This window comes from Giraffa tippelskirchi, chromosome 11 (genome assembly GCF_054371585.1).
Source record: "Giraffa tippelskirchi isolate mGirTip1 chromosome 11, T2T-mGirTip1v1.2.pri, whole genome shotgun sequence".
NCBI lineage: Eukaryota > Metazoa > Chordata > Mammalia > Artiodactyla > Giraffidae > Giraffa > Giraffa tippelskirchi.
The window spans coordinates 41,042,062-41,055,373 of NC_137285.1; the positions used below are offsets into that span (position 1 = coordinate 41,042,062).

A 13,312-nucleotide genomic window follows, 5' to 3' on the forward strand; every position below is an offset into this window, starting at 1 on the left:
ATGAAAAGAATTATTTTTGACTTTCTTGTTGATAAAACTAATTTGAAGACTAGAAGTTAAAATGTGAGAAACTGCATATTAATAAACATTCTTTTTAAGAAAGTCTACACCGCCAGCATAAAAATTGTATATTAGGGTGATGTTCTGCTTGAATGAATGCATTCTTTCAATAATATTCCTAATATTCACTCTGACTTTTTAGAAATGTTCAGCGTGCAAAACGTGAGGGAGACAAGAGGTAGTCACAAAAACGTTTGAGAGATCCAGCCTTAAATTAGACTTTTTTTTTAGTATTTTAAGTTTTTTGACTTGTAATGCATGTCTGTTTTAGTGTAAAACTCAAGTAGGTTAAAAAAAAGTGATACAGTGAAAGTAAAACTTCCTCAGCTTTCTCAGGCAGATAATTCCCTCCAAAAAGGCAACTACTGATACATTGGTGTCTCATATATGCTTCCTGAGATAGTATATGCATTCACAAGCATGTAGGCAAATACTCTCCCTTTTTATTAAGTAAATGCATACTTTTTGCACCTTGCTTTTTCAAGTTAATATATCTTAGCTGGTATATATAGAGCTGCCTCACTTTTTTTAACTGCTGTGGGCTATTTCGTTGTATGATATAGCATAATTTATTTACCAGTCCTCTACCTGTGGGTGTTTAAGTTGCTTAACAATATTTTGTTATTCTGAACAATGTTACAACAAATATCTTTATAGCATGTCATTTTGAATGGGTACAGGTGTAATAACTCCTAGAACTAGAGTTGATGAGTCAAAGGTTATTGGCATTTTTTGCTTTGATAGTTACTGAGGGATGCTGTTTACTGGGTCTATGCCAGTTATGCCTGAATAACATCTTGATTGTTTCTCAGTGTCCTCATTATCATGGCATTTTATCAAACTTTCTGATTCTTGACAATATAAGTGAAAAATAGTAATTTATTGTTTTAGTTTGCATTTCTACCATTAATGAAATAGAACATTTTGTATTTTCTATGGGCTGGCTATTCATACTTTTATACCATTTTTCTGTTGATAAGATCTTTTCCTTATTGATTTCTAGAAGCCCTTTAAACATTAAACAAATTAGTTATTTATCTCAGCTATGAGTTGCAGCTATTTTTCCCAGACTGTCTTTGATTCTGTAATGGCAAGTTTTTATTTTTGTGGTGGAGGAAGATAGACTTTTGCTTTTATTTTTTAAATGCTGTATCAGTTTTTTTTTCAAAATGTATTCTGGGTTTGGGGTTATATTTTAAAAGGCTTATTTTCTACTGTAAGATTATATTATAAAAACAATCTCCTGATTTTTTCTTTCTTGTTTTTATGTGATTTGATTTATGTTTAGTTATTTGGGTTTTTTTTTTTTGTTGTTGTTGTTCTGGGCTGCTTGTCTTGTGGGATCTTAGTTCCCTGAGTACGGATCAAACCCAGTCCCTGTAGTGAAAGCACAGTCCTAACCACTGGACCTCCAGGAAATGCCCTAGATCTTTGATTCATTTAAAATTTAGTTTGATGTAGGGATCCAGTTTCACTAAATTGAACTGCAAAATGAACCAGTTGATAATGGATGAGTCCTGATTGATTAGCTACATGAGAACCATTGCCAACTCCCCATAGACTTTTGTACACTATTTATCCATACCTGCTATGGTGCCTGAAACAAAATGAGTAACTAATAAACCTTTGATAAGCTAATTTGAAAGGAATTTTCTAGATATGATATATTATCTTAGTTATTTGCCATCATATTAATATATAGTGTTGAAAAAGATAATGATACCCCAATACAGTTGATTTCTCCTGCATAAAACCTTAGAATCATGAAGTTTTAGATCCGGAGACTAGAGCGGTTGTTCACTCCACAAATAATAAGTTCTTGTTATTTACAGGCATTCTAGCTTCTTATGGGGAGAAAATAAACAAGTTGACCATGTAGTTTTAAGTGCTGTGAACCAAAACACAGCAGTGTATGAGCAATAGAGAATGACAGGAAGTGGAATGCTTCTTGGATGCCCACTAGCCCAGGTTGTGAAGGACACTGATCAATGAATTGTCTCTACTTCATATGAGCAAATATACAAACAAAGAAAATAGAAAGGTTGTGGGGGTTAAGCCACCACAAACCTAAGTGTCCCTAGGGAGTTGAAAGGAACATCAATTGTCTTTGTCTAGGTCCAGTATTTTCTTTAGATTATAAACTAGTGGGCAGGACTATACTTTTTAGTTGATTTTGTTGTATTATGTGCACTTAGATTGATGTATTCTTTAAGCAGATTAACAAATTTGTTGTTTTGATATGAAACTAAAGTCATTTTATGCAGTTTAAGTCAAAATTGTATTCTGAGTTCAGTCACTCAGTTGTGTCTGACTCTGCAACGCGATGGACTGTGCAGCATGCCAGGCCTCCCTGTCCATCACCAACTCCCAGAGCTTGCTCAAACTCATGTCCATCAAGTTGGTGATGCCATCCAACCATGTCATCCTCTGTCGTTCCCTTCTCCTGCCTTCAATCTTGCCCAGCATCAGGGACTTTTCTAATGAGTCAATTCTTTGCATCAGATGACCAAAGCATTGGAGTTTTAGCTTCAGCATCAGACATTCCAGTGAACGTTCAGGATTGATTTCCTTTCGGATGGACTGGTTTGATATCCTTGCAGTCCAAGGGACTCTCAAGAGTCTTCTCTAACGCCACAGTTCAAAAGCATCAATTCTTCGGTGCTCAGCTTTCTTTATAGTCCAACTCTCACATCCATACATGACCACTGGAAAAACCATAGCTTTGACTAGATGGACCTTTGTCAGAAGAGTAATGTCTGTGCTTTTCAATATGCTGTTTAAGTCTGTCATAGCTTTTCTTCCAAGGAGCAAGCGTCTTTTAATTTCATGGCTATAGTCACCATCTGCATTGATTTTGCAGCCCAAGGTAATAAAGTCTGTTTCTGTTTCCATTGGTTCTCCCCTTGGTCATATCAGCCGTGGTGCTCTTCTCTGCTAGTGGAAGTCTAGCTGATGTTTCTTGCAGTAATTTACAAATAATATTCAAAGAAACCTTAGAAGAAAAGGAAGAAGGAACCACTAGAAAGACTTAGATTATCACTACCTCATACTGTCAATGAGAGTAGCTCTGCTTTTATCATTTATTTATCTTCCAGCTAAGATGACATTTTGCAGTAATTTTGAAGCCACAGTCTTATCATGAACCAGCATATGTGCTTGGAAGTGACAGGCTATTTTTAGGAGCACATCATTGCATATGGTTTAATTCCATTTATAGATAGAGATGATGGTCTACAAAAACTGGGAGTTGAAAATTCCCTGGTGGAAACCCACTGACTAGGATAGGCATCCCTTTATTTTTTTTTTTTTTAATAAATTTATTTATTTTAGTTGGGGGCTAATTACTTTACAATATTGTAATAGTTTTTGCCATACATTGACATGAATCAGCCATGGGTCCACATGTGCTCCCCCTCCCGGACCCCCCACCCACCTCCCTCCCCATCCCATCCCCCCGGGCCATCCACTGCCCCGGCCCCGAGCCCCTGTCTCATGCATCGAACATGGAATGGTGTTCTGCCTCACATATGATAATATACATGTTTCAATGCCATTCTCCCACACCATTCTCCCAGAATGATGTTCTGCCTCACATATGATAATATACATGTTTCAATGCCATTCTCCCAGAACGTCCCACCCTCACCCTCTCCCCCAGAGTCCATTAAAGGCATCCCTTTAATGTATGCAACGTTTTGTCAATTATACCGCAGTAAACCTGAAAAAAATGTCGAAGCAAATTTATTCAAAATGTAGAACTTTATTATTTGCAACAAAAATAGCATGAAGCAAGGAAATGCATTCAAAGACTTCAGATAAGTCTAGAAATATCATCATTTACTAATCAAGATTATCTTTTGGGCAAGAAATAAGGACCTAGGGGAAACTGTCACTCCTAAATAAGGTTTCCCTCTATTTGCAGATTTCTGAAATGTCTTCCTCACCTAGAGCCAGACATCCTAGAATGTGAAGTCAAGTGGGCCTTAGGAAGCATCACTACGAACAAAGCTAGTGGAGGTGAGCTATTTCAAATCCTGAAAGATGACGCTGTGAAAGTGCTGCAATCAATATGCCAGCAAATGTGGAAAACTCAGCAGTGGCCACAGGACTGGAAAAGGTCAGTTTTCATTCCAATCCCAAAGAAAGGCAATGCCAAAGAATGCTCAAACTATCGCACAATTGCACTCATCTCACACGCTAGTAAAGTAATGCTCAAAATTCTCCAAGCCAGGCTTCAGCAATATGTGAACCGTGAACTTCCATATGTTCAAGCTGGTTTTAGAAAAGGCAGAGGAACCAGAGATCAAATTGCCAATATCCGCTGGATCATCGAAAAAGCAAGAGAGTTCCAGAAAACATCTATTTCTGCTTTATTGACTACGCCAAAGCCTTTGACTGTGTGGATCACAATAAACTGTGCAAAATTCTGAAAGAGATGGGAATACCAGACCATCTGACCTGCCTCTTGAGAAACCTGTATGCAGGTCAGGAAGCAACAGTTAGAACTGGACATGGAACAACAGACTGGTTCCAAATAGGAAAAGGAGTCCATCAAGGCTGTACATTGTCACCCTGCTTCTTTAACTTTTATGCAGAGTACATCATGAGAAACTCTGGGCTGGAGGAAGCACAAGCTGGAATCAAGATTGCCTGGAGAAATACCAATAACCTCAGATATGCAGATGACACCACCCTTATGGCAGAAAGTGAAGAAGAACTAATGAGCCTCTTGATGAAAGTGAAAGAGGAGAGTGAAAAAGTTGGCTTAAAGCTCAACATTCAGAAAACTAAGATCACGGCATCCGGTCCCATCACTTCATGGCAGATAGATGGGGAAACAGTGGAAACAGTGTCAGACTTTATTTTTCTGGGCTCCAAAATCACTGCAGATGGTGACTGCAACCATGAAATTAAAAGATGCTTACTCCTTGGAAGGAAAATTAAGACCAACCTAGACAGCGTATTAAAAAGCAGAGACATTACTTTGCCAACAAAGGTCCGTCTAGTCAAGGCTATGGTTTTTCCAGTGGTCATGTATGGATGTGAGAGTTGGACGGTGAAGAAAGCTGAGTCCTGAAGAACTGATGCTTTTGAACTGTGGTGTTGGAGAAGACTCTTGAGAGTCCCTTGGACTGCAAGGAGATGCCACCAGTCCATCCTAAAGTAGATCAGTCCTTGGTGTTCATTGGAAGTACTGATGTTGAAGCTAAAACTTCAATACTTTGTCCACCTGATGCAAAGAGCTGACTCATTGGAAAAGACCCTGATGCTGGGAAAGATTGGGGGCAGGAGGAGAAGGATGACAGAGGATGAGATGGCTGGATGGCATCGCCGACTCAATGGACATGGATTTGGGTGGATTCAGGGAGTTGGTGATAGACAGGGAGGCCTGGCGTGCTGCGATTCATGGGGTCGCAAAGAGACACGACTGAGTGCCTGTACTGAACTGAACTTAAATGTCTTCACCTGGGAAAACATGACTGACATTGGTTCAGTTTCTTGATTTATAGCTAAATCAAGATCTCGGACACGTCTGTTTCTTCCTTTGTAATATATAATAATAGTTTCTCTACAAGTTTTTGTGAAATTGAAGTTTTATAAAGTGCTTGATCCATAGTGTTCAACAGAACATAATTTTATTAATTTAACACTGTATCCTTCTGTTTAATGCTTAGAGTAACAATTTAAAATGAAAATACTGCTTGTGTCAGATGTACTTTGTGTATTGAAAGTTTAATGATCGCAGATTTTCAGTTGGAGAGAAGGAATTAACCAAGCATGTGGTCATTTAACACTTGAAATATCAAAGATTGAAAAGGCTGAGAAAAACCTTACCCTGAGACTAAGGACGACAATGTTAAGCTTCGCCAGTCTTTAAATGCTTGAAGCCCCTCCCTCCATTTTCTCTCCAAAAAGAAAAGAATTTTAGCCGAAAGAACAGTGTTAACAGCAATGCTTGTGTTCATTTATACAGATTTTGAAAAATCAAATTGAATTTTACTGTAAAGATTGCAATTCTCAGGCAATCCAGTAATTCATCTGCACACCTTACAATAAGACAAAGAATGGCGTATAAACTTATAGTGCTTATAGTTGTTAAGTAAATGAACAGTATGCAATGGGTTAATTACAGTTCTTAAAAATTATTTTGATACACTCTTTACAAGGTAACTCGAGGCAGATCTAGTCTTAACAATTTTAGCATCCAACCACCTATTATAATAGAATTCCATATCCATGATTGACCACAACATGAATGGCCTTTTGACTCTCAGAACCGTGTTCTTATCACTCTACTGCCTTCCTGCCTGCTATTTGGCTTGGAAATTTTCATTTCATTTCTTTCTAAAGGAAACATTTGTAAATTGTTAGTTTATTTTTTCTTTTTTTCCCCCCTTAGAGTCTTTAGATGGATTTTAAAGTTGAACACACTTGGGATGGTTTTCCAGTGAAGCATGAGGCAGTGTTTGTCAGGCTGAATCCACGTGACAGAGGAGTGATGGTGGAAGTCAGTGCTCCATTTTTCAATGATCCGCCAGCCCCTCTAGGAGAACCAGGAAAACCTTTCAATCAATTGTGGGATTATGAAGGTAAGTAGAAGTCCTGTATTTTATTGCAAACATAAATCTTTTTATAATAACCTCTCATAGAACTATTATTTTATCTTGCTCTAAGGAAGTGAGTGCTCTGAGCCCCTGACATGTGCAGTTCTCTGATATTTCCTACCAATCTCTCATTCTGACTTTTTCACCATTACCTATGGACTTCGGCTATATAACTAGAACAGTGAAAAATGGCAATTACAAATCCATATTTTAAAATTGCTGCTGTATTTCCTTCCTTTTCATCTGTTACCTATTCTAAGAAGAGTTCAGCATTCCTGTTTTGTTTTTAAGTATCTTCAAATGGCTACTTTAACCTTATAAACCTTCTTTATGGAAGCTTTGGGGTGTTTACTTATTATAAAAACATCACCAACTTCAACATGAAGTATAGTTTTTATTTTATACTGGCAAATAATCTCACACATCAAAGGAAGGCTAAGAGACCTGCCGTGAAATCGCAGTTTCAGGTTTGCTGTATGATCACCTTCTAATGAATCCTAATTAAGCTACCAAACTTATCTTTCTGAAATAATCTTTATGATGCCATTCCCTAGATTACACATCTTTACTGTCCCTAAGGTAAGGTTCAAATTCTTCCCCTAAGCTTTCAGGGTACTCATGAATCAAGCTATCATATTAAACCAAAAGCTCTTAACTTCCTAAAGGCTGATGGTCTAACCTTTCGGTCATATTCTCACTCATGTACCTTTTCTCATTCTAGCCCCCACCTTTGACACATATCATTCACAGTCTAATTCAGGTTCCATTTCTTCAAGGAAACCTTTGATGACTCTTCTAGTCCACACTAACATCTAGTTTCTCTATACCATCTGTATAGCATGCATTTTGTTGGTGTTAATTTATCACATTTTAAACATATATTGTTTTTTATTGATATATAACTTTTATATACGAACTTCCTGATCATGTTAGTCACTCACACTAATGTGAGTTATATACTGGAGGTACTGTAGACACTAAACGCAACTAGTCCACTTCTCTTATAAACCTACTTCTTTCCCTAATTGCCCAATCTAAGTCAATGGCACCATAATACATCAAATCACCAAATACATAAATGTGATATCTTTTCAAGATATCCATCTCTGTCTCTATATTTGGATTAAGTACTATCAGTTTCACCTCCTAAGTGTTTCTCTAATTCAGTATCTCTTCTTCATCCTACTATCCTTGCCATAGGTAAAAGACTTTAAAAGGAATAATAAGACTCACTGAATTGTTAATGGGACCATATCTTAGATATTTTATTATTATAAAAATAACACATGGAAAACTAGAAACAACCTAAATGTCTATCAATAAAGGATTGTGTTAATAAATCATAACATTCTATAGAAGAATACTGTGCAACAATTAAAAAGAATTAGTTATCTATATGCTGTGAACTTGCATGTGTGTGTATATGTGAAGAAAGCAAATTGTAAGCAGAAAATGATTCTATAGATATATTTCTTTAATCTATGCATGTAAAATAGATTGTGGAAAGGCAAAAGTCTGACAGGTTTTAGAGCAAAGTGGGAAGAAAAAGACTTTGACTTTTTACTTACATATATGTTTATATTGTTTTGATAATAAGCATATATCACTTTCACAATTCTCTAACTTTTTAAATAAGCATGCTCAGAAAATTCCAGGAAACTGTAAAGAAAAACCACCCCCCTGTATTCCACTTGTCAGAGATAAACAGCCGAAACGTTTTTGTGCACATTTTGCAGGCCTCTAAGCACAGGCATATGTGCACTTTTTTGTTTCATGTACACTTGCTTATTGCTCTGCAGCTTACTTATCAAGTATAATTCCTTGTGTCTTTCCTACATCAAAAATACTTAACTGTATATTTTATTTTTATGACTGAATTATATTCTATTACATGGAGTACACAGATTTCATAATTTTTTTTAACAGCTCTCCTATATAATGTGTGCTTAGTTGCTCAGTCATGTCTGACTCTTTGCGACCCCATGGACTATACAGTCTGTGGAATTCTCCTGGCAAGAATACTGGAGTGGGTTGCCATTCCCATCTCCGGGGATCTTCCCAACTCAGGGATCGAACCCAGGTCTCCCACTTTGCAGGCAGATTATTTATCATTTGAGCCACCAGGGAAGCCTCTCCTATATAATAGGTTTATTTATATATAACAGGAGGTAACCATTTAGACCATTTCTTTTGAGTAATACTTTGATAAATAGCATGTTACTTCTTTTCTCAATTGTGTGATTATTTCCTTAGGATAAATTCCTTGAAAAAGTTAACTAGCTCAGAGTCTGTGTGATAATGCTCATTTCTTTTCAACCTCACCAGCACTAGGCTTATTAATATTTTTTGTTAATGGCTATCTGATGTGGTTTTTCCAGTAGTCATGTGTGGATGTGAGAGTTGGACTATAAAGAAAGTTGAGCGCCAAAGAATTGATGTTTTTGAACTGTGGTGTTGGAAAAGACTCTTGAGAGTGCCTTAGACTGCAAGGAGATTCAACCAGTCCATCCAAAAGGAAATCAATCCTGAATATTCATTGAAAGGACTGATGCTGAAGCTGAAACTCCAATACTTTGGCCACTTGATGCAAAGAACTGACTCATTTGAAAAGACCCTGATGCTGGGAAGTATTGAAGGCGGGAGGAGAAGGGGACGACAGAGGATGAGGTGGTTGGATGGCATCACCGACTCAATGGACATGAGTTTGAGTAAACTCCGGGAGTTGGTGATGGACAAGGAGGCATGACGTGCAGCAGTGCTTGGGGTCGCAAAGAGTCAGACACGACTGAGCAACTGAACTGACTGACTGATATGGTGAAAAAAGATGATTTATTTTTTATGTATTTTTTTCTTACAGGCAGTGTCTAGTTCTTTTTATTTTCCTCTTTTCCTTGTGGTGATACAGCTTTAATTAAAAAGAATGTATTAATTCATTTATATTCTGAAGATATAAACAGGTTATTTATTGTTGAAGCAAAATTAAATTTCTCTATATGTCCTATTTCTGTTTTCAAAAGTTGTGGAAGCGTTTTTCTTGAATGACATAACTGAACAGTATTTAGAAGTTGAACTTTGTCCGTAAGTATAGAATATTTTTTCTAACTCATTACTATATATTTTGAACACATTATTTTCTAATTATAAATCATATAGATTAATAAAAGCTCACTAATTCTATCTAACTAGTGGGAATGCTAGTCTGAATTTATCTGAATTATATATAATTCTTTGTTTTCAAGTAGATGTGTAATGTAGAATATGTTTTTGAAAATATTACATTGATACTATTTTCAATTCACTAATGTAGTTGTTTTCTAATAAATTGGAAGGTTTTGCAAAGTGAAAAATTCTTACAAAACAAACTCATTATTTACACTGTAAATTTGCACTATTACATATTAACTATTTAGAAATAAAGAGGCATATAGGTATAATGAATTGAACTACTTTATGAAAATGATGATTATGAAAATATGATTGCTTTATGAAAATGACTTTTTAGGGGATTCTTTTAATAACTAGGTTAAATTTTAATCTTATATATTACATAACTATGTGTTCATGTATTCCTCCCTTTATTCATCATTCATTTACTGAGTATATACTATGTCACTTTGTGTGCCACGGATTAAAACTAAATCACACATGGCTTTTCCTAGACTCATGAAAAATATTAACTATGGACTCTCTCTGTACAAATTTAACTGGTCCTTGGGAACTGTCTACCTGGTTGGCAGTTTTCTTTTCTCTGGGTGTCAAAAAGTAAATTTATGCCTACCTGTTATCTAAATTCTAAGAAAAGTTGATATTTAGAAATGAAATATTGATTTATACACCATTACTATTTTAAAATGACATTTCAACACTCTTCAGCATCAGTTATCTTGCAGTCTTTGTCCTTCTGTAGACTAAGCAGAGTCCCAAACAATTGATTTAAATGAGATTTTAGATACAATTTTCTTTTACTTTGATTTCTTGCTAATGTAACTGTTTGCAATTATAGTTTTTCAAAAGTTAACTATATATCTTTGTCACCCTTCAAAAAGTGATGACTTAGCACAAAATACATTGAATAGATTATCTTTTGTTAGAAAATTATTCAATAACCATTGTGTATAAAATTCTAAAAGTTCAGTTTTAGCTCTATTAGGACAGTTAATAATCAATAATCTTGGTTTTGCTTCAGGCAAGCAATTCCTATGACAGTTAACCTCTAGGAAAGCAATTTGAGAATGTTTGAATTTGTAAGACCTTTTATTGCTCTTAAGATATTCATATGGTTGCATAATAACAATAAAAATAAGCAGAGAGCTTTTAAATGGAAAAGAATACTTGTATTCTCTTAGACTCATTTCTTGAAGGAAATCCTTCCTAAAAAGCTCCCAACGGACCATCTGTGCCAAATGTTTACATACAGTCTTTTACAAAGACAGTAAATTTGCTTCATGTAGCTATTTGAAATCCTTTGATTCTTACTGACATGGATAATCCCAATTATGCTCTCTTACTAGAATTTTCTTGTGGGGATATGTTGTGCTTCTTTTTTAAAATGGACATCAGTGTCAGGACTAATGGCAGAAAGCGGGAAAACACAACAGGCAGATGGGATGAGGGCAGTTGTATTAGGAAATAGTTACAAATTAAAGTCTTCAGCCTGTTAAGTAGTTTTAGACAACCTATATTTTTATTTTCTATCTCCTTAATGAGCTTCGAGACAGTTTTCTTATAGTAATAACGTTTAAAAAAATTGTGGGATTTTGACCTGGAAATTGGTGCCAGCTTCCCTTAGGATACTTTAATTTTCAAAATAAGTTTTCTAATGAACGCCAAATATCCCACCCATTTTTCACACTGTGTATTGTCTAACCAATTGAAATATTTCATACTTCTTATTTAAATAATGTAAGGAGGAATCTGAACGTGTAACTTTATGCATTTGATGGCACTTGCCTGGGAAATAAGTCATTTCTAAGTAACAACATGCTGGCTCTCCCTGTAATTATCTAGTATGCATATTGCATCCTTTAATTATTTGGAAACTTAGTCACAAGCACGCACATGGAGGAGGTCATGGCTGCCCACTCCAGTATTCCTGTCTGGAGAATCCCATGGACAGAGGAACCTGGCAGGCTATAGTCTGTGGGGTCACATAGAGTCGGACGTGACTGAAGCAACTTAGCATGCGCACACACACGGGGAGACATGAAAGATAGTGAAGAAAATAGTGATCATTTCAAACACTCATGAAGAATTTTACATTTTACAGCCATGGACAACATTTGGTGCTTTTACTCTCTGGAAGAAGAAATGTGTGGAAAGTAAGTAAATGAAAGTATGAGACAAAATCCTTAAGTGTACAGGGGATATTGTTACTGTTGTTCAGTTGCTCAGTAGTGTCCGACTCGTGTTCATGGGTTGTTCACGTGACCCCCACGAACTACAACCCACCAGGCTTCTTTGTCCATGGGATTTCCCAGGCAAGAAGACTGAAGTGGGTTGCCATTTTCTTTTCCAGTTTAAAGTATAAGTATGAATATACCTTATTGTATTTCACATGTTGTTTCTGTAGCAAGGACTTGATCTGTCGTTCAAAGTGTCCAGAGGAGAAGCAAAATGGGAAGGCAGTGCTTATATTCCTTGGAGTTATTTTCCACCAAATGTGACAAAATTCAATTCATTTGCAATTCATGGATCAAAAGATGAAAGAAGCTATGAAGCTCTTTACCCTGTACCTCAGCATGAGCTGCAGCAAGGACAAAAACCTGATTTGTAAGTAGGAAATAAATGAAAATATGTCCCAACTGTAGAGTTTTTTTTTTTTTAATTAATTCGTAGTAGGGTAGCAGTAACATTTTTTGATCAAAGAAGGCATATATAAGCATAGTCTTACACATGTCTCTCCACTGCTGTCAGTAGAGCACTTAGATTTCCACAGTAGTGTGAGAAGAATCTTCTTAGTACTATACGAATTAGTATTGGTATATAGTTGCAAATTTATTTATGATCCCTTTCAGAGGTAAATGACCAGAGGCATCTGTATTTCCTGGTGTGAGCAGAGGGTTAATAAATCTTTTCTTCTGCTGCTTGAGAATCTGACCTTAAGTTAACTCTCTAGTTCTCTTCTCCTGGAAACCTCATGAGGATAAAAATGTCAGCCGTATTTCTAGGCAGCATAGATGGAGACGGCAGGGCTTAGGGATTTCCCTTTAACAGTAATGTACCTTGAGGGGACCCTGAAAGCTACTCCTAGAGAGTTACTACAAGAAATACTATCTCCTCTGGGGCAGCAGGCATACAAACCAAGGAGTCACCTGCGAATTTTCCATTTAAGTCTGATCTCTTTGCACCTGAAGCCATCACTTAAGGAGACTGTAGCCCCTGGCCAGTCTTATGAATGCTTCATGGACTGCTGCAAACACTACCCGCTTAGAGGGAGGAAAGCCAGGCACTGTCCTGGGGCAACCTGAGAGTACTCAAGTGGCCCCTGAGAGTCCCACTCGATTGAGTGTACTCAAGTGGCCAAGGTAGCCTGGTGAGTCTGCATGTTTAGAAGAGCCTAAGAGAGACATCCTGGTGGGCTTTGCCCCATGGTAGACTGATTTCCCTACCTTTTTACCCTTGGCAAGTGCTGCACTGTCTTTCTCCCT

General features: G+C 36.7%; 1 protein-coding gene across 17 annotated transcripts in view; it reads left to right on the top strand.

Moving 5' to 3' along the window:
- C11H4orf33 (chromosome 11 C4orf33 homolog) overlaps positions 1 to 13,312 on the top strand; it is an 855,122-nt gene that overhangs the window by 545 nt on the left and 841,265 nt on the right. For 10 of the 17 annotated variants that reach the window (XR_014068175.1, XR_014068174.1, XR_014068173.1 and 7 more), the window contains exons 2-6: positions 3,983 to 4,177; positions 6,461 to 6,650; positions 9,683 to 9,743; positions 11,932 to 11,983; positions 12,235 to 12,434. Coding sequence is in view for 10 of the 17 variants with exons in the window: in XM_081538260.1 (XP_081394386.1) it covers positions 6,470 to 6,650; positions 9,683 to 9,743; positions 11,932 to 11,983; positions 12,235 to 12,434 (494 nt within the window). In the remaining 7 variants the exon portion in view is untranslated. The remainder of the gene's footprint in view (positions 1 to 3,982; positions 4,178 to 6,460; positions 6,651 to 9,682; positions 9,744 to 11,931; positions 11,984 to 12,234; positions 12,435 to 13,312) is intronic. The other 7 variants (XM_081538261.1, XM_081538267.1, XM_081538268.1 and 4 more) reach the window with 2 other exon arrangements.